General features: G+C 53.2%; 1 protein-coding gene across 1 annotated transcript in view; it reads left to right on the top strand.

Moving 5' to 3' along the window:
• Window positions 1-8,654: 8,654 nt before the first annotated feature.
• Window positions 8,655-21,884, top strand: part of KCNIP3 (potassium voltage-gated channel interacting protein 3) — a gene marked incomplete at both ends in the record, with an annotated part of 72,491 nt that continues 59,261 nt past the window's right edge. Inside the window, 2 exon segments of the mRNA XM_084235197.1 lie at window positions 8,655-8,672; window positions 8,674-8,760. Of these exon segments, the coding sequence (XP_084091323.1) occupies window positions 8,655-8,672; window positions 8,674-8,760 (105 nt within the window).

Genomic DNA, 21,884 nt, shown 5'->3' with positions numbered 1-21,884 from the left:
TCCCCACCAACCCCCAGGAGATAGTATCTTCAACAACCTCACCCAGCTTTCTCATGAGGGATCTGGTGACCTCAGCAGGCTTTTGCACTCTGGCCCTATCCCTTCTGTCTGCTTCATGTAGCCTAGGGTCACCCCTAATTCATCCCTGTGTCTTCTGTGTCCTGGACCCTGAGTTCCAAAAACAGGGACGAGGAGGAGAGGAGAGAAGAGATGGCCAGAACTCAGATCCATTGAAGTGTTTGTTCTCATGCTCCTAAGCCTTGGTCTTGGGTCCTTGACACCACATCTCCCAGGCTGGGATGCCTGTATCCAGTTGGTATTTAATGTGTGTATGTGGAGAGGAGAATCCAAGGCCTCCTCTGACCACAGGTGTGCAGGAATCCCCCACAATCAGCACCTGGGGCGTGGGGCACGCCCTGGGGGCAGGCGGGCCTGGGTTCACATCTCGGCTGTAACCCTTGTTAGCTGGGGCACCTTGAACATGCTACATGGGCCCCTGGGCCTCAGCTTCTCCATGTATAAGATGGAGAGAAGACATAGCCTCCCTGGAGGGTTACGGCAAACATGATCGTGTGTGGAAACTGCCTGGCAGGGAAATAGCCCCAAACAAATGCCCAAATACTGCCTGTTTCTACCATGGCCGCTCCAGGTCTGGGGCAGGTACAGGGACGAGGGAAATAGGTCCTTGCTTAATGGTGCAAAGCCCTTTTAGGTTGTCTGCCAAGTTTCGGGGTGGGGGTGGGGTCTGGTTTTAACTGCATCTTACATACCAGCAACATATTTGCTCCTCGATGTTAGGATGATGCATTCACAATGCATTGTCACAATTGGAGCACTCTCTTAGGCGGCATTCTTGAGTGAAGTAAAATCACCTCTTTTTGGCTTTCCCCAGAGGTTATTGTGCTGGTTTCTCATCGGTTGCCTTGTGCACAGAAACTGTTACACCTTGCATTTTAAGAATGAAATTGATGGAATAAAAAAAGACAACCAGAAATGATTTAAATTTTTTTTTCACTTGCCTGTTTTGTGTATTTGAACATAACAAGCTGAGTTATTTTTAAGTTCAATAACTCCTGAACATGGAGCCTCTGTGAGTCTGTTTCTCATGTCTGTCATTCTTCTTGGTTTTTGTTAGTTTTGTCTGTCTCCTCACTGCTTGGTGATTTTTGATTGAGTGTCACACATTGTATCTAGTCGCCTGTAGAAATAATTGGAAGTAGGAAGGCGTTTTCTTCCTCCATGATGTTCACATCTGGCAGTTGCCTTGGGCTGTAGCAAACCAGGAAAACTTAAATCTACTTTCAGGGACTATGATGACTTGTAGCCTTTGAAGGGCTGATCTACTTCCAGCTCATTTGTATTCCAGGAGTAAAGCCCCCCTGGGGGTCCCACCCCAAAGCATGAAATATTTGCCAGCTACCTCTTCCTCTTGATGGGTTCAGTTTCCAACTTCTTAGTCCCCAAGGCTGTTACAACTCTGCTTGACATCTTTACAGTGTCTTCTGGGGCCACTGCACTGCCTTCCTCCCACTTGAGAGAAAGTAACCCCCAAAACCAGGCATATGTCTCTGTGTTTTCTTCTTTCCCCAGATCTTGGGCCTGTGATAATTCACTGCCTTGTTTTCTCTCCCAAGCCCCACATCTGACTTTTAAAATATGCTTATTTTGGGCCTCCCCAGTGGTGCAGTGGTTGAGCGCTGGGTTGCGAAGCTGCCCGCAACCTCAGCAGCACCAGTTCGATCCCTGGCCACCAGGCGAGGGTCCCACATGGCGCGCAGACCTCTCCTGCCACCCACTGCTCCCCTCAGCAGTGTACTTCGGTCCTTCTGCCTGCTCTGCTCCCCGCTCTGGCTCTGGTGAATTCTCTCACCCTCCCGCGCTTCTGACTGTACCCAGTGCTTGTATAAATAAATAAAGAAAAAAAAAAAAAAAGAAAATGCCACTTCCAGTCCCTTTAAATCATTAAAATATATGTATATATGTATACTTATTTTGAGCAGCTTTTAATTAACCTCAGGAATTTAATCCAAGTGACCTAGTTTGCTGTGATCAGAAGCAGTAGTAGTAAAAACTTAATTTTTATTTCCCCCTATGATTTGGGAAAAGGTTGCTACTCTTTGAATTTTGTATCCAGAAACCTTGGCCTGGCGAACTGAACAGTGACTTTTCAAAGGAGCTCAGTTTGAAGAGCATCAATGTAGGCTCATTCCCCGGAGAGGGCATGGCACTTGGCAGGTGAAAGAAATAGTCACAGAGAAAAATGTATTACAAATTTTTCTGGTTTTAAAATGCCAGGATTGGGCCTCCCCTGGTGGTGCAGCGGTTGAGTGCTGGGCTACGAAGCTGCCCGCAGCCTCTGCAGTACCGTTTTGATCCCGGCAAGGGTCCCCATGGCAGAAAGACCTCTCCTGCCATGCCCGCTGCTCCCCTCAGCAGTGTATTTCGTCAGTCTGCCTGTTCTGTTCCCTGCTCTGGCTCTGGTGAATTCTCTCACCCTCCCGTGCTTCTGACTGTACCCAGTGCTTATATAAATAAATAAATAAATAAATACCCAGTGCTTAAATAAATAAATTAATTAATTAAATAAATAAATAAATAAAATGCCAGGATTCCCAAATGCTAATCCTACTTGATGTGTAAAACAAAACCCCTTCGTGGTCATTCTCTGCAGGGTTGGGAGCCATCCCTGTTTCATAGTTGAGTAAATGAAGCTACATGACTTAAATGTCTCCAGTGGAAGGCCAGGCAGGCTTTGGATTCAGGTCCTGTGGTCCTGGTGGCCCTGGAGGCTCCCTCCATGTCCTGCCAGTATCCTAGCCCTGTGATTGCATGGGAGAGAGGCCCTGTCTCCAAGGAGATTTGATTCAACTGTCCTTGCTGTCCCTGTGGCAGGAGGGATGGCAGATTGGAGGCCCTGGGAGTTCTGCCAGGTACTCCAGCCCAGCCATCCCAGAGCAAAAGCCCCATGAGCCATGAGTGACGGCCTGGGCATCTGAGGTCCCAGGTGGCGGCCCGGGCAGTGCTCACAGGTTCCATGTGGCTCCATGTGTGCAAGGAAGCATCATGTGGCTGGGGGTCCTCAGGGCACAGAGAGCTAGCATATATTGAACTGTTAGTATACATCAGGAACTGTGCTAACCACTTGATTTTTTTTAAAAATTTATTTATTATTTATGCATAAAAGATCTTGGGTGTACGCCGGAGGTGCGGGGGTAAGAGGATTCACCAGAGACAGAGTGGGGAGCAGAACAAGCAGATCTACTGAAATATACTGCTGAGGGGAGAAGCGAGGCGAGACAGGAGAGGTCTGCTGCGCCATCTGTGTCAGCTCCCTGGCCGGGGATTGAACTCAGGGATCGAACTCATACTGCGGTGGCCGGTGATAGCACTGAGACTTCACCCCTTGCGCCACCAGGAAGGCCTGTGTTAAGCACTTTAGATGAATTAATTAAGGTAGGCGTTGTTATTTACCTATTTACAGTGGAGGAAATTATCAATAAGTTACTGAGACTGGATGTGGACTGAGTAGAAAGGGCACTACCTGCCCAAAGGGATCAACTGATGATGGTGACATGTCAGGTGATATCTGAATCCTCCAGGGTTGGCCTGAGGCCCTGCTCAGTGGCTGTGGACGGTGGCCCTCTTCTGCACCCAACCACATCCAAGGCCTCCCTACCCTTAACTCCTAGCGCACACTGTCTCTACAGGCCTGAGTGCCCGGACTGAGGCAACTTGGTCTGTACACAGTGTGCTGTTGGAATGAAGCACCTTCCCCATGGTCCTGGCCTTCCTTGCACTTCCTGGATGCGCCACCTGGGGACAGCGAGCCTACCTCCATCTGACACGGTGTACTGTAGCTCCAGGGAAGGCTGGGTGTGCTCAGAAAGGTGACCCCTGACCTCTGCCCATGAGTGATGTAGAATTGAAGTGCCTGCACACACACTGAGGGGATCCAGGGGTTAGAAGGTAGAGAGGGGTTTTGGGGGCAGGTACGTGAGCCCAAGCAAGGAGAAGGGTGGCATGTCTTCACTTCAAGCCAGAAGGAAGGGGACTTTAAGGAGTGCTGGCAGAGAGCTTCATCGCATACAATGCAGTTTGAGAAATCCAGAGGATTGATGTCTCTCCCCCACTTGTAAGTCTGGAGGGATAAGGCAGGGGGTTGCCTGACTGGCAGAGCAAAGAGGAGGGCTTCTGGGAAGATGGGAGTCAACATGGACTCAGACCCCATCTCTGGAGGCTGTGAACAGACTTCAGTCCAGGAAAAGGCCAGCACCCTGGAGCTGCTGCAGGGCGTCAGGGACTATCAGTCATCCTGAGGGCTGTGTGGGAGGTACCCACTAAAGGGCCTTGAGGCACCCATAGGAGGGAGAGATGCAGCCACAGTTCCAGGACAACTCTGGCTCCAGGCTGATCCCCATGATTTGGGCAGAGCACCTGGGCTGCACAGCAGGAGGGTTGGCCATGTCAGGGCCCCCCAACCCCTGCCCTAGCGGACACTGTTGTGTGATGTGAAGTGGTGATGGAGAACCCACTTATCTCCCTACCAAGCAGCACCCCAGGCCCACCAGGTTCCCATCCAGTCATGGGAGGGCAGGCAGAAGAGACTTCGAGGTCCAGTGGAAGTCACAAATAAGGCTGCTTTAGTCTGCTTTCCAGTTCCACAATCGTGCTGGCTCATGGCATGCTGTGGAATCCAGGGGACAGCTGTTTTTGGACAACAGATATTTCTTGAACTACTGTGAGGATGGGGTACACATGCCTGGTGAGACCCATCACTACCCAGAAGGGCCTTCCTCAAAGACAAGGGTTCCTGGTGGGTCAAAGCCTCAAACCTTGAAATGTATAACTGTATTGAGCATGCCTCCTCCCCCTTGGCCAGGGACCCACAAATCCAGGGATCCCCAAAAGGGCCCAGAAAAAGAAGCATCCTAGAAGTTCCATGGACCCTGCCTGAGGGGGGGATTTTGAACTTGGGTCTGGAGTTGTGAGGATTGTGAGCAACAACTGAGGAATGTCCAGAAGGCCCCAAGATTTGTGGATGGGGTGATGTGAGCTCCTGGGGTCAGAAAAAAGACCCCTTGCCTGCTAAGACGGCTCAACATGCCTCCTCAAATGCAACATGCTCAAATGTTGTAACATAAGTGTAGGGAAGGTGAATTGATCGGGCTTTTTGTTCCTCTAGCCTCTGTGGCTATTGCCTGCAGCCTTGACTGTGCTGATGCAGGTGGTGCTTGGGAGCATGAGCACGGGGCATGCGTGCCTGAGTGGAGACACCTGGAGTATGGTTTGGGCATGTAAGTGGGCACACCTGGGCCTGGAGGCTGGGGATTAAGGGCGGTGTCACTCAGAGATGGAGGACGGCTATAGGAGGATGAGCATTGTGATTGCAGAAGAGGCGACTACATGAGAACACCAGAGGTGAGCCCTGAGAAAGATCAAAGAATTGCCAGCCTCCCAGCCTCCAGACCCCGCAGCCTGCCTGCCCTGCGCCTGGTTCCCTGTAGGGTAAATGGAAGTCATCAGGTTTTTCCTGCCCTCCCACCATTAGCATCAATGATTAGCCCCTGTGGTCTTACATGCCTGCCTGATGGCGGCACTGGGAGTGTGGTATGAGTGTGTGTCAGTGGGCACATCTGAGCTGATAGACTGGGCATACAAGGGTGGCAGCAGAGGACCGGAGGTGGTAGAGGATGGAGCAGCAGAGTGCAGTACAGACCAGCGGTGAGACCAGGAGAGAACCCCGGAGAGCCTGGAAAGAGTAAAGATTGACTGGGGGTCAGGAGCCCTGCCAGCCTCCTGGCCCCCAGGCCTCCCTGGCTGCCCTGCAACTGGTTGCCTCACCACAGATGGTGTAGAAGGGTCATTAAAAGCCTGAAAAAGCCACTGAGGGCTCCAGGACTCCTCCTTTACCCATCTGCCCGGATCATAGAAAACCTGCTGTGCCCCACTATGCTGCCCCACTAGAATACGAACTTTTGTCCAGGCTTGCAATTATTTCTTCCGTCCCCCCTTCCCAGCTCCCCCGTCTTCAGCCTACCCGCACCCATGCCCTCCACATGCAGAGCCACAGCTGAAACCCTTCAGACTGACGTGTTTGTGGCCAAGTAGATGAGGTCCTCCTGCAGCCTCCCTCAAGCTTTTTTTGGCTCTGATACATTGCCAAAGAATCTTCAGAAACTCTCAGGCTCAGGCCTCCTTGGTGGTACAAGGGGTTAAGTCTCAGCACTATGAAGCTATCGGCAGCCACTGCAGCACGAGTTGGGTATCGGCCAGGGAGGTGACCCACATGGTGCAGCAGATCTCTCCTGTCTCGCCTGCTGCTCCCCTCGGTAGTGTATTTCAGTCAATCCACCTGTTCTTCTCCCCACTCTGTCTCTGGTGAATCTTCTCACCCCTCCACCTGCACCCCAGCTCTTGTATGCATAAATAAATAAAATAAATCTTAAAAAAAAAATTCAGACTCTCTTGGGGAAAGTTTATCGATGCCCATAGGCCCACACTACCATTGGGACCTCTCCATGTAGTTCTGGGGCCCACCAGGAAGTCTGTGAGCTCTAGAAAAGCCCCAGGGGTGGGGGAAGGAAAGGGTCAAGGTGAGGAAAAAGGGATCCTGCAAATTTGTGTTTGATGAGGGGTGGCAGATGCATTGGGAGGTATCTAAGGATCCAGGACCAGGGGGACCAAGCAGGAGAGGACAGTTGCCCTGTTTGGTCACAGCTCTAAGGTCGCTAACTCGGAAGAAAGCATCTCTAAGTAGTGGGAGTGCAGTGAGCATACCAAGAGGTGGGTGGTCACTTCCCAGAGGGCAGTGTGGTCTGGGGGTAGGGGGTGTCTTGGTACCGCCTCAGCCCATGCCAAAAGTCAGGCCCAGACAGCATGATTGGAAAGTTTCCAAGCTGATTGTCAGAACATGGGATGTCGGGTAGGATCTTATCCACATGCTCACTTGCAGGGCGAAAGGAACAGGCATTCTGTGCTGGCACGTCGCTTTCCCGTCCGTGACCGTGGTAAATCCTTTGACTTTGCTGGGCCTCACTTTCATCCTCGTCAGGATGGCAGGATGAGATAAGATGCTTCCTTCCCACGGCCACTGTGAAGACTCAAGATGCTCAGAGAGCCCCTGCTGTGGGGCTCACTTAGACCCAAAGTCCGGGTGCAAGGCTCCGTGCTCCCAGGTACAGCCGACCAAGAGCTGCAGGAGGGGCTCTTCCCCAGGCGCGGGGGGCAACTCCAGTGTGAGGTCCACCCTGTCCCGGAAGTTCACCGGGCTGCTGCCTCCACTCTGAAAACAGTCCTTTTCTCAGGGGTCAGCAGCTCCAGACTATTTTCTTCCTCTGGGGATGTAAAAGTTGGAGCCAATTGGCTGGCTGAGAGAGAGAGAGAAACTGTGTGCAAGTACTCGTGCACGCAGCAGAGGAGGGGGTGTCTCAGGGCTTTGTTTCCATGGGAACCACAGGCATAGGCTGGCTCCTTGGGGTGCAGAAAAGGGAAACTTGGCAGAGGTTTTGGGCACCTGCCTCCTGGGCAGTTTCCCTGGGGACTGAGCAAATGCCCAGGAGTCTGCTCTCCTGAGGGGTAGGAAGACCCCCTTACCAAGGATCCCCAGAGACCCTCACCCCTTTCCTCCACCCCCAGGGGATCTGGTGTGGTCCCTCGACCACCCTGAGTGTGACCCCAACCTCACCCAAACTGGGACAGATGATAGCACCCCACCCCCCCTCCTCAGACAGGCTACCTGGGAATACATGGAGCTCAGGTTTGAGGAGGGCTCCCACCACACAGGCCCCATGTGGGGTAACAGGAGCTAGTGGAGGGCGCGGGGACAGGTGAAAGGACCCCTGTGTGTGACCCACGCCTCGTGGCCCTGGAGCTGTCGCCATCTCTAGCTGCTGAGCCTCCTCTGGTGAGGCCATTACAGAGCCAGCTCCCCAGAGTCGCCCCCAGGACATCTGTGGGCCACTGGAGGGGCACCAGGGAGACCCTAGCTCCAGGCTGAGCTGGACCCCTCTCCATAGTCCAGTGGAACTGCAATGGCCAGAGGTGGGCTTCCACTTGCTCTACCTGGGGCCGTGAGGAGGAGACAAGCAGCACAGGGGTAGGGACAGCAGTGAGGGGAGAGTCTGGGCCATCCTGAAAAATGCCTCTGGAAGGGTCTCTGGACTCGACTGCTGCCCCTCCCCACACTGGGGCCAGGAACCTTTGCCAAGGCACGCCTCCCCCCAGCCTGGGCTTTCTGCACCCCCACTCCACCACACTCCACCCCTGACCAAGGTGGAGGAGGAGAGAGTGTGTGTTCGAGGGAGAGACAGACATTGGGGGAGGCACAGAGAGAGACGCTGGTGACAGCAGGGGCGGCCGGAGACGGGAGAGCCGGACCGGGGGACCCGAACAGCCTGGGAGGGCTTGGGAGCCGTTTACACAGAATGGTGGGGCAGGGAGCCCAGGGGGGAGATGAGGACACACAGGGGAGAGGGGGTGACAGGGAAGGGGGGGAGGGGAGAGGGAGGGGGAGAGAAAGAGAGAGAGAGAGAGAGGGAGAGGGAGAGAGAGACCGCGCAGAAGGGGTGGAGCGGGTAGAAGCAGGCAGGAGGGAGGGGTGGGCAGGGGGCGGGCAAGGAGCCTCCGGTAACAATTACGTCTGGGTTCAAGCAAACATGAGGCAGCTGCCAGCCCGGGCCGCCGGCACTCCTGTTCCCCCTGGCTGCGAGGAGGGGCGGTCGGCAACAGTTTCCTTCCGTGGCCGGGATGCAGCGGGCCAAGGTAGGTGCTGGGAGACCTGGGGGCTCCCCGAGGTGGAGAGCAGGGCTTCTGGGGGTCTCCCCGGACCAGCCGGTCTTCTTGGGCCACCTCCCGCGCCCCCGGCTCTGCCCCGTAGGATGGCAGATTTCCTGCGTTGGAAAAGTAAGTGTTGGTGTGTCCTGGCTGGGAGGCTCCTGGGGCCCTTTGGGTGCAGCGGTTTTAGGTGTTTGTGGAACAGACAGTGGGCAGAGGAGAACTTGGGTCGGCCATGTGACTGGGCTGCTTAGTTAGGTCCCTGTGGCAGGTGCGGGAACCCCACAGCTCTCAGAGCTGGGGATGGTCGAATACTGAAGGGGTGTCTTCCACTTGAAGGCTGGCCAGGGAATGAATCTTTTAGTCATTGGAGCAATCAATGAGTGCTGCTTCCAGAAGGGCTCTGAGACCCCTGACAAGGACACATCCTCATGGTTCCCATTCTGGGGGGCTGTTGGGAGGCAGCAGAGAGAGAACGCAAGGAGAATGCCTGGGGAAGAATTCAGAAAATAGTGACAGGGCCTTGGGAGGGACGAAGAATAATTAAATAGAAAAAAAAAAAAAAAACAACAAACAGAGAAAGGAAAATAAGCAGGTCCCCAAAATACAGTTAACACTTGGGGTATCTGTCCTGATGACTCGCAAGCTCTCACATTTCGGGACAGTCTTGCTTTGAAGGAGGAAGCAGCAGGATTAAATCTGGCTGCTCCAACCCTCAAACAACAGTGGTTTGAACAAGGTTGGATGCGTTTCTTCTCTCATGTAGAAGTCCAGAGGGAGGCAATGAGGGCTGGCATGGAGGTCCCGTGGCCGGCAGGGGCCGAGCCTCCATCTGTCTCACTGGCCTCCACTCCTGAGGTTACTGGAAGGTCCAACATGGCTGCTGGAGCTCCAGCCAGTTCAAGCAGGTGGCAGGGAGGAGGGAAAAGGCAAGGCCGAAAGACCCAAATAAAACCAGGGCCTTGAAAGCGGACAAGTATGGATGCAGGGCTGGTGCTTGGCAGGTTCCCCCACGCCCTGTCCCCTAGAGGTGCACTCCTGCCTCCCTTACACCCTGGGCGCTGGCAGCCCAGAGTGATGTGGTGCTGACTTCCTGCCACACTGCCAGAGTCTGGATATCCTCCGCCCTATGGGATCCATCCACCAGGGGTGCCAGGAGGAGGGGCAGAAGCGATGACACCACCCTTCCAGCATGGCGACAGGACAGGTGGACAAAGTGCTTTCTCTCCTGCCACCTCACGTCTCCGCGGCAGCCTGCAGACAGGCGGGGCAGAGAGAGAAGCTGAGTGCCTTGGCACACGCGCGCCCTGCTGTGTGCTCGCTGCACACACACACCAGGGTGGCACAGGTGGAGTGCACCCCAGATGTTGATATGAGATGCAGCACACAGCGATGCCCAGTGCCGCCCCACCCGTGCACGCAGGGAGGTGGGAGTGCAGGCTACGTGCTCATGTGCCCACAGCTGCTCTGTCCGGGCTGGGGACAGCCCTTCTTCTCTTGCCTTTGCTCTGCCGGCTCTGCCTGCCTCTCATCTGGGAACTTGGCCACCCTGCCCCGCCAGATGGGTCAAGGGGGTGGCTTGCGTGCTGCAAATGCACCTGCCCCCTTCCCTTGGCCTTTGTGACCCCACACAGCCCTCCACCTCCCCACAACTGACTCCTGGGTCAGTGGATCTTGCTGTGCCTATGCCTGCCAGTGGCCTTCCTGTGGTTGATTTGCTCAGAGACTAGAGGGGGTCCCCTACTTCCTGTTGCCAGGCCAGGCAGGCATAGACCAGGTACACTGGTCCTGAGTCGTCCCCGACTCAGTCGTCACCAAGGTCAGCAGGGGGAATGATTTTGAAAAATAACCTTCCTCCCCAGTGGCGGCAGAAACTGCAATGCAGAGCACAGCTAGAGTTAGCCCGACTTCTCTACCCTCACTTGCCTGTCTGTCGTGACCAATGGCTGCCCGCCCTTCCCCCCTCCACTGGCCTGGCACGAGTCACCAGCCCCTCAGCCTTCTCCATGTCTTCCTAGTCATCCCTGGACCCTCACAGCCTCCCGGGAGGGCCAGCGCCACCACTTCCCCTCTATGGACACAGAGCTCAGGGAGGGGGGCAAGTGGGCAGTACAGCACCAAGACTGCCGTCGGGACCTCTTAGGAGAAAGGGGCAAACAGGACCACAGGCTCAGCTGCAAGGCGTGGGCTGTCGTCCCAGGGACCTGGAGAATGATCTTTGTGGCCCAGCATGTGCACCTGAACCTCTAACCTGCCTGGCTCCCAGCCTTCTTGCAGTGTGCTTGCAGGAGGGGGGGCTCATTTGTTTCCCCCCCTTTCCAAAGACAGCACTCAAAGCCTGGACTGAGATAGAGTGAAGTGACACTCCAGGTGAGTCCAGGAGAAGGTCAGGACTAAGGGCCAAGAACCCTGAGGGGGCCACGCTCCATGGCTTCCCAACAGGCCCTGCGCCTGCATTATCTCCTTGGACCCCTGCACAGCGCACAGATCAGCTCTTGGTGTTACACCCACCTTGCAGAGAGGAAACTGAGACCTGCCCTTGGTGGCAAAGTACAAAGTGTTATCGCTGGGATTTGAACCCTCTGTCTTAGTGGGCAGCTTAGTTTCCTAGGGCTTAGCCATGCGATGGGGGTGGGGTGCAGGGAGAAGCCTACCGGGGAGAAGCGCACACCTGGAAATCAGCAGCTGAGAAGGTGCCCCATGCCAGTCGGGGGCTGGCCGCATAGGCTTGTGACCCAGGGTACCCTCTGAGCTCCTCAGGGACTACACACAAGCCAGACCCCACCCCTGGCCACATCCTCTGGGTTGTCCTGTGACCTTGAGCCAGCCCCAGCGCCTTTCTCGGTTGCAGATCCAGAGCTGGAAAAACTGGCAAGGGCCCCCTGGTTTGAATTCAGGATCCCTTTTTCTTAAAAAAAAAAAACTCTCCTGCAAGAATGGGAGCTGCTTTGCAGACTCAGGCTGGCTGGGGGCCCATCTGCTCTCCCACCTCAGCCTACCCCGAGGCTTCAGCGGTACACTCAGGAGCAGCTGCGGAGCCCTGAATGTGGCCTCTGTGAGAGAAAAGGGAAAACTCGGTTTCCCAGGCAAAGAAAGAAGAGGGGAGAGAACTTGGCAAATCTCCCTTTGCCAGTCCCAGGCCTGGGGCAGGAAGGAGACAGAGCAGGAAAGAGGGTACAGTGTGCAGTGAGTCATTGCACGGCTCCCCTCCCTCCTCCAAGCTCCCCGTCCCCAGCTGACTGATGTTTCCCTTGAACAGGTGCATCTGTCAGCTGTGATCAGCCCACGTCCTAGAATGCCACGCAACAGCCACGTGACAGGGAGAGAACCAAGGGGATCCGCAGGTGCCAGAGTTGGAGGGGGGAGCTTAGCTGAATAGAACGGGGCAGCCAAGAGGGGGCCTATCCCTCCTCCCCCCTCTGATCTGCTGCCTCAGGTCTCTACTGGCCCTTCCCCTCCATCTGGCTGGCTGGTGCCTCTACCACGCTCAACTCGGCAAAGCATCTCTCACTCTGCCCACTGCCCAAGTCCAGGCCAGGCAAGAGCCAAATCCAAGTTCTGCTGCTGCTGGTGTTATGCTCCTATGTCCAGTCCCTCTTGACCCTTTCTTTAAAAGGACCTGCCATGGCCACACAGAGCCCAGTTCTAACCCCAACTTTGCCCCACGGACTCTGTGGCTTGGGCAGGATCCAGTCCCTCTGGGCCTCGGTCTCTGAGATTCGCTTGCCTCCGCCAGGCCCCCACCTGCAGTTGGGTCCCTGAGCTAACCAGTGGAGGCTGGGGGTAGAGGTGCATTGGTATAGCTCCCCAGCCCTGCCCCCAGGCACACACATATAGCCTCTGGCTTATCACAGCACCCCATGTCCACACTTGGTATTGAAGGGCCCAGCCAGGAGAGAAAGGTGGCTTGGGAAGTAGGGTGGGCCCGCCTTGTCGGTGTTAGCTCTGCAATAGGCAGATCTGAGCTCTGTCCCAGCCCCTTCATGCGTTAGTTGTACGTCCTCAGACAAATTATTTAGCTTCTCTGTACCGCTGTCTCCTCATTCTCCTGGGTGGAAATAAACCCACCTCCTAAACAACTGAGATCCTATACCAACCCACGTAGCATGGCCCTGACATGTAGTGGGGGCTCTGTAAGCAGCAGGGGGAGCGTTAATGTTATTATTTTCTGACTGCTGAATAGATCCTGGGAGGACACCCCCCACCCCCGCCCATAGGAGAATGATGTCAAGGAGCAGCTGAGTCCACCCTAGGTTAATAAGATGCCTCATTGCCTGGATGGCAAATGGGGGTGGGAGGCAGGATGGAATTTGTGTCCTGGCCAAGGTGGCAGTCATTGGAGGCAGGGCAGGGACAACCCCATCTCCCCTCCACTGCCCTGGGCTCTGAGAGGAGTGCCCCCTCCACCCCATCTGTGTGTATGGGTGTGTGCACACTAGTGCCTGTAGGGACTGTGACAATCCCAGCTCACCTCACAAGCTACCTGGCCCACATCTGTTGGTACCCAAGAGTGGGTGGGGAGTCAAGGCTGCCCAAAGATTCCCCATCCCAGATCCCCTGGGCTGCATGATGTGACGCCCACTGCCACTTCCTGCCATCTGTCCCGAGTGATGGAAATAGAGCAGGCGCGGACGAGTGGCTGCTCAGTGATCCAGCCTGCGCCACAGCAGTCCCTGTGGGTGGGAATGGGGGGGCACCCCCACATCTGAGCAGACTGGATGTCTAGCTGGCAAAGGCATTGACCTCAGAGCAGAGATAGAGAACCTGGAGACCCTTCCTCCCACAGACAAAGCCCAGATTCTCCTACCCAGTGGGATAGCACTCTAAACCCAGCTGCACTTCATCTATAGAAGAGCAAGCATGGCACAGGCCCCTGGAATCAAATAATGCAGCCCCTGGGGCAGGCAAATGTGGAAGAAGCACCCAGGTGACTCTGAAGTGCTGCTGGCCTAGCAGAGTAAGGTGGACTTCCCTGCTGGATGTCACTAGAACATGAGCTTGGCCTTGCCCCTGGCACCGGGCAGCCAGGCCCTCCCTCAGCATCAGAAGAGTGAGGAAGAATTGCCCCTCTGAGGGCTTTGTGGATGTCAACTAGTTACTCTCCCCATAGTTCTGTGAGTGCATGTGGTCATTCCCATTCTACAGAGGAGGAAACTGAGGGTCAGAATGATCAAGTACTTTGTTCAGGGTCACCCACCAGGAGGTGAGGGCCGGAGATGCAAGTCTGCCTGACCGTGGACCTCTTCCCACTATACCGGGCTGCTGTTAATAACATGTCCCACCTGAAATCCCCCCTCCCAAGCTGAGTGTGTCTTCAGAACTATCATGCAGTGGGTCCTGGTGGCTTTTAAAAAGTCAGTGATGCTGTTTCTCAGCCATAAGTGTCTGCAACCATTTGGGAGAAGTTAGCCTAGCCTTTTACATACAATGTGGCCTCCGGGAAAGGAGCTAGATGTTGGAGCTCAGGTCTACCAGGACCCTCCAGACCTCTAGTCATATACTCCCAGGCCTGACAGGCTGACACATGCCCACAGGTTACCTCTGCTGAGTATTCTCTGGGCTGTTCTTGTTGGGGGTTCTCTGGAGTCCAAGTGATGAGAACCGATAAGATTGGACCAGCTACGGAAGGGTCTGGCCTCAGTGACTCCATCTCCCCCGGGATGAAGCTGAGCCTGCTTTGTGGGGCAGGTGGGGCAGCAAGGAGCTTTCCTGTGGGCAATTGACCTTTCCAGGAGCCCAAGTGGGGTGGGGAGTCATGAGGTGGGATGTCTGGGTCCAGGTCCTGATCTGGCCTCTCTCTACTGTGGTGGAAACTCTCAGATGCTAGTGTTCTGCGAGGACAGTCTGGACCATATTGCATGAAAACTGGAAGGCATAAGGGGTCCTTCTGCTTCCTACATCCCCATGGTGACAGGTGTCACATTTACCAAGGAGTCACCTCACCCCCTCCCACATCTCCACCTCCCATCCCTCTGCCTGGGTCTGGCTCATTTCCCTTCCTCCTGGGATTAGACAGTCCCCCTAATTGGCCTCCTGACTCATTGTCCCCCAACCTCCCACACTCTCACCTCTCTGGAACAATTCTGACTCACCCTAGCTGGGACTCAGGTGGGAGACAGTTGCTGGGGGCTGAGTGTGCCCTGGCAGGGAGGAGATTCCCCAAACCAATGAGAGCTAGCCAGTAGAAATGGGATGCAAATCTGATGTCCCTGTAAATGTTTGGAAAGACACATTAAAGAAAGTAAAACAAAATGAATAAGAAGGTATTTAATAATATATTGGAAATATTATCATTCCAAGGTGTAATCAGTATTTAAAAAGAATGCATTTTTTTTGCATTCATAAGTAAGGATTTGCAACTACGTGTGTGCTGGCCAGTAGGCACATGGACAGTAGGCTCACCTCAGTTTGGACTAGCCACATGTGGCAGGTGGCCCTTGTGGGCCACTCAGGCCCGGGAGGGCCAGCCCAGCAGAGTTGAGTGGCTCCTCAGCCTCCAAGTTTCCTAGCTGTACTCTGCCTTCACCAGCTCTGCCCTTTCTGCTGCAAGTTGTGCTATTATTGCTTATATTTTCTTTGAATTAACTCACATTTATCATTTTAATAAATCAGTCTAAAAGGGAATCTTTAAAACATGATTGTAAACAGAAAGCTGGTAGCAGTCACTAAGTGCAGGTTGCTACATCATATCATGAAATAGAATAACAGCTTGCTGACCACAGACGCCACACCCTGTTTTCGGGTTATCTGGTTATTGGGAGCCAGACACTAAGTCATCTGTAAGATGTAGGAGCATCTCCTAGGGCACGGCCTGACTCCCTGAGCCAGTGACCTTCAGCCAAAGCCCATTAGAACAGTCCTGAAGTAGAACAAGTTGGTTTGACTCGGTGGAGCGAGAGAGAACACGCACCACAGGGAACTGGGCGAGCTTGGTAATAACAGGTGTGAGAAGGGACCACTTCTAGGATTTGAGCTTTGGTTGGTGATTTGGAGGAGCATCTAAGGAACCTCAAAATGCTGGCGGAAGCATTGAGTAAGACAAGCTCTCCAAACATCTACTCAGTGCCCGGCAGGGAGCAGGTGTGTTGCCAACGTGGTATCCTTTCTTTTTTTTTTTTTCCCCTCTAAATTTATTTTCTCACATCGTTGTTCATTTTTGTACAGTAATTGGTTTCTCCCCTCAGGTGTCATGCCTGTAGTTCTCCCGCTGCCACCATAGCACCCGTGATCCATCACCTCAGTCCTGTGCTCATCTCTCTGCTAACTGTCCCCTCCCCCTCCTCTGCTGTGTGCCTCAGATCTATGGCCAAATTGCAAGTTTTCTCTTTTTTTTGACATTTTTTGGTTTCTCTATATTACACATAAAAGTAAAACCACCTGATATTTCTTTTTCCTTCTGACTTATTTCACTTAGCATAATCCCTTCCAGCTCCATCTATGTTGCCATAAATGCCATGAGTCTGTCTTTTTTGATCACTGAGTAGTATTCCATTGTGCATAGATACCACAAAATTTTGATCCATTCACCAAATTCATATCTTGGGGTATTTAGGTTGTTTCCATATTTTGGCTGTTGTAAATAGTGCTGCAATAAATATTGGTGTGCAGGTTTTCTTTCAAGTTAGTGTTTTTGTGTCCTTGGGGTAGATTCCTAGGAGTGGAATCACTGGCTCATATAGTAGATCCATTTTTAGTGTTTTGCAGATCCTCCACACAGCTTTCCACAGTGGCTGGACCAGCTTACATTCCCGGCAGCAGAGTAGGAGCCTCCTTTATCCCCAAGTCCTCAATGTCCTTTCTGTCCCTTCCCCAGTCTCCACAGGTTGGGGATCTGGGAAGGAAGCTGCCCTGCCCCTGGCCCGTGCCTTCCCACACAGATGCTGCAAGTGTCACTCTGGGGTGAGTGGTAGGGCATGACCCTGACCACCTGCGCTCAGCCCAGGGGACCCTGTGAACCTAGAGGCTGCCAGTCCCCAGTGCCCACATTGAGTCACTTCTGAGAAGGCTCACACATCATCTGTGCACTGGGGACTTGATATGAGCCCAGGGCCCAGGTGATCCGACTTCAATGCTCTCTGCCACTCTGTCCTGGCTATCCCAGGAGATCTGTGAGGACTTCCAGCTCCTTCTCCCGTTAAATAAACCTAGCTTCAAGCAGGAGTGGGAGGGAAGAGGCTTTAGGTGAATTATGGAGGGCCCCACGGGTCTTTTACCTGGTCATTTGTGAATATTAACTGAGGGATTTGTGTGTGTTTATACTTCTTCAATACTCTTGTGTGTATGGGAGTATTTTTTTGATTGAAACTTTATTGAGATATCTGTAGATTCACATGCAGTTGTAAGAAATAAAACAGAGAGGCCATACATATCCTTTACTCAAATTCCCCAACAGTAGCATCTTGTAAATCAATAACACGATTATGCATCACTGAATGATGCTTCAGTTACCCAGGGATCCGTGTCCAACAACAGGCCCAACAGGCCATACCATCCAGTCTAGACATGTTGTGGGCTCTACCAGCTAGCTCTGTGTAATGACTCTATGCACGTCCCACAAAAAGGAAATTATCAACAGTGCATTTCTCAGAAAGTATCCCATCTTTATTTTTTTTTAGATTTATTTATGTATACAAGAGCTGGGGTATAGGCCAGAGGTGTGGGGGGTGAGAGGTTTCACCAGAGAAAGAGTGGGGAACAGAACAGGCAGACTGACTGAAATACACTGCTGAGGGGAGCAGCGGGCGAGACAGGAGAGGTCTGCTGCGCCTAGCTCCCCGGCCAGCTAGGGATCAAACTCGTGCTACAGAGGCTACGGAAAACTTCACAGCACTGCTTAACCCCTTGCGCCACCAGGGAGGCTCGGCATCCCATCTTTAAATGAAATGTGACTGTACAAATCATAACTGGGATATTGACAGTGATATACCCCAATAGCCTCTTTCGGATTTCCCCAGCCTTATGTGGCCTTGTGTGTGTGTGTGTGTGTGTGTGTGAGCATGTGTGTGTTTAATGTGGTGCAGTTTTATTATGTGTAGGTTTGAGCATCCATGAGGACAATCAAGAGACAGAATAGCTCCATCACCCCAAAGATCCCTGGAGTTTCCCTTTTATAGCCACATCCCCTCGCTCCATCCTTACCCTCTGGCCTACTGATCTGTCCCATTTCTAAAATGTTATCCGTGTAAGATGTTACAGAAGTAGAATTAACTACTACGTGACCTTTTGGGTTGACCTTTCGCATTCAGCCTAGTTCTCTGCAGCTTCGTCCTGCTTACATGCATAACAATGGCTCCTTCCTTCTGATGGCTGCCTAATAACCCATCACATGGATATAGCAGTTTGTTGAGCCATCCACTAAGAACTGGGTATCTGGGGCATTTCTAGTTCGGGAGTACTACAAATAAAGCTACTGGGAGAATTTTTTATAAGCTGGCATTTATTTCACAGATAGCTACAGGTACTATCCTTTTTTAATATGTGCAATCATGTAAGGAACTCATCCTCCACCCCTGCATCTCCCCTCATCCCCGCTGTGAACACTCTTGTACTGGTTTTTGCTAACTGGGAGAAATGCTCAAGAGTGGGGGAGAGCTGGTTAGGTGGTAGTCATATGCCTAGTTTTTATTTATTTATTTATTTATTTATTTATTTATTAAAGATTTATTTTTATTTATTTATACAAGCACTGTGTACAGTCAGAGGCGCAGGAAGGTGAGAGAATTCCCCAGAGCCAGAGCAGGGAGCAGAGCAGGCAGAAGGACCGAAGTACACTGCTGAGGGGAGCAGCGGGTGGCAGGAGAGGTCTGCGTGCCATGCGGGACCCTCCTCCGGAGGCCAGGGAGCAGCCAGAGATCAAACCGGTGCTGCAGAGGCTGCGGGCAGCTTCGCAACCCAGCACTCAACCACTGAGCCACCGGGGAGGCCCTGCCTAGTTTTTAAAGAAGCTGTCAAACTGTTTTCAGAGTGGCTAAAGCATTTTACACTCCCATTCCCAACGTATGAGTGATGCAGCTTCACTGCATTATTGCCAGCATTTGGTGCTGCCACTTTTTAAAAAAAATGTATCCATTCAGATAGGTAGAAGTGATATCTAGTTGTGATACAATTTGCATTTCCATGATGACTAATGAAGTTGAACATCTTTTTGTGTGCTTATCTGCCATCTGTATGTCCTCTTTGGAGAAATGTCTGTGCATGTCTTTTGCCCAGTTTCCAATTGAATGCTTTGTTCTTTTGCTGTTGAGTTTTGTGAATGAGTGTGGATGCCAGGCTCTGCAGTGGGAGAGAGTAGTTTACGCAAAAGGCCAGGACCAACCTCAGAGCTGACATTCTGGGGGGCGGGGGACATGGAAAATGCACCAGAAAACAAATAGGATAAAGATAAGCAATACATGCTGAGAGGTGCTGAGATGGAACATGCCTGGGGAGGGCCACCTGGCTAGTTAGGGGACTTGACCTGAATAAGGCCTGGCTGAAAAAGAGTTTATGTTGAATGTTCAGAGAGAGAAGTATGCAGGTAGAGGAGGGGAGTGTGAGATGGAGGTAGCAGGAAAGCGAAGGGGATACTCTGGGCCGAATAAAGAGCACAGTGAGGTGAGATCAGGCAGGCTGTCTGAGTGGGCTCAGCAGGCTGCACCAGGTCCCGGGGAATATTTGAAATGCTGCAGAAAATCACAGCGGGTAGAATCATGGCGGAAGGGATTTCATTTCTGTGGGAGTCTCCTAACCACCCAACTCTCCTGGACTCTCCCACCTGCAGCACAAAGTCACCAGGGGTGAGAGGAGTGATGTTCACTCCTGAGGCCTCCCTCCTTTGGGTGCCCAGTGCCTCCCTACTCAAGAGAGGGTGCCTGAAGCAGCCATTTAACTTTCCCTGACAATCCACTCAGACCCTCTTCCAGACAGACAAGTGTCAAATATTCATGAGGATGACCATCGGTCACTCCGCCACCCTCCTTGTGTCTGATGGACCTAGTCCATGGGCTCAGCCCCTCCTGACATCTGCATGGCCATGCCTGGGCTCAGTATTTATGGGTTCCTCCTTTCCTCACTGTCAGGACCCCCACCCACTTCACACTAGGAGACAGGCTGTCCCTAGTGGGGCTCCTCTTTAAAATGGGGGTGGGGTTACCTCATAGAGTTGTCATGGCAACGAGATGACATGCTGCCCAGAATAGACATGTGTGAAAGGCGATTTCAGCCTGCCCATGGGCCCTCCCAGCCTTCCCAGGAGGCACCGGGGTCAGTGCTGGGTCTTGTCACATCAGTCCAGCTTGGGCTGCAAGACAGAATCCCGTGACTAGCCATGGGCTCCATGTGGGCAACCTGCTAGTCAGTGCCAATAATGCTCTGATAGGCAGGAAGTCCCCAAGAAATCCTGCCAGAAACTCTGGGGCCCCACTCAGTTTCCCCTTCTGACCTTCTCCACCAACCCCACAAACAGAACCTTCATCAAAGCACTCGAAACAATGAAGCACCAGCTGCCGGACTGCCCCATCCCATTTTGGACAGAAATAGACTATTCAGCAAGGCCATTTCTCCCCTGAATAAAATGGTTAGTAATGAAGCTGGGTAAGCAGGACCTGTGTGTGTATGTGCATGTGTATACATGTGTACTATGTGTGTATGCATGTGAGTATATGTGTGTAGGGTCCTTCCTCAGCATCTCCGGCAGAGAGATGCTTTCTGCTCCATGGGAATGGTGAGTGGCATAGCTGACCCCATCGCCTCCCAGGTGGTCCTAGGAGCAGAGAGAAATGTGGGGGCTGTTGCTGAGGGTGTGTTAGGGAGATGGTTTGGGGTGGTGACTTTGAGAGAGGGAGCTGGCTGCTGGAACCTGCCTAGTGATGGCTTCAAAAGCCAGGATAAGGCATTTGGATATCTCCCTGCCTAGGTGGTCAATTCACCAAAAATTGAGCAGGAGGCCAGCTGTGCCAATGTGAGCCAGCCTTATGGGGCTGTGAGCCAACTCAGCACCGGGGGTCCCTCCCATGTAGCTGGAGCCTGCACGGTGCACAGACCAGTTACCCCTTGCCTGGGCATTCCACAATCACCACATTTAGGGAGGGTTTTTCTTCTTCCCCAGGTTTGTAGAGAGTCTAAAAGGCCAGATGCTAATTTCCTCGACTCCCCACGTGGCTGGGGATTGAGCCTGTGGCCATGGCTGGGACAGTGGGAGTCCTGCACTCCTCATCTTGAACCAGTGATTCAACTGAGATGGCTCCAGCTGCAGCCTCCAGGTTCCAAGCGCAGCAGGCGCACAACAGAGGGAAAGCGAGGGTCACAGACTGTGCCCCTGGGATGGCAGCACCAGCAGCAGGGTCTGGTCACTCAGCAGTAGCTGAAGGCCCTCCCTGGCCTCTTCTCTGGGGTGACTGTCTGAGGTCTGGCTGTCCAGCTACCTGCTCTTCGTGCTGGCATTTTCCAAATCTGGCTTTCTGTCCTTCCCCCTGGTTGTGGGGCCTGGGCTCCCTGATACTGATTCGATTCCAGTGTAAAGCAGCCTGGTCAGTCACTACTCCTCAAACCTGACCAATGCAGAGGCTGCTTTGGGTTTCTGCATCTGCAGTACTTGCCCGATGGCACATCTGTCTGTTATTTACTTGGAATAACCAGCACTGTGCAAATGTAGTACACGCGACTCCCACAACGCTGGAAAGACACCATCAATCAGCCACCCCAGTGGTTAGCCAGGTGCCAGGGCAACTCAAAGTGGCACCCACATGGGGGTGTTGCTTCTCCCCATGACTAGAACTCAGGAACTGCAGCATGGATAGTCCCTGGAAGGGAAGATACGTGGGGCTCCCCTGAGGAGGGGATGACACAAAGGTAGCAAACTAGACCTGGAAGCGGCCCAGAGGGACACTGAGGCTGTGCAGCTTGACACACATGAGCCTCCCCGGGCCTCCCTGCCACCAGTGTGGGTGCTGAGGACACACGGTGGCTTTGGAGCCAGGATGGGGGTTCTCAAAATATTGTCCTAGGAAAACAAATCTCACTGCTCTGTGGACTCTGCTGTGACCCCAGGCTTGCCTTTCCTGATCCACACTGACTGGCACTCACGTTCCAGTTTCTCTTGATGGGTTCCATGTGCCCCATTCTGGGGAGGCCTT

This window comes from Talpa europaea (assembly GCF_964194135.1).
Source record: "Talpa europaea genome assembly, chromosome: 6".
In the NCBI taxonomy this organism is placed as follows: Eukaryota; Metazoa; Chordata; class Mammalia; order Eulipotyphla; family Talpidae; genus Talpa; species Talpa europaea.
The sequence above is the reverse complement of the archived record's forward strand: the minus strand, read 5'-3'. Positions and strand labels throughout refer to the sequence as shown.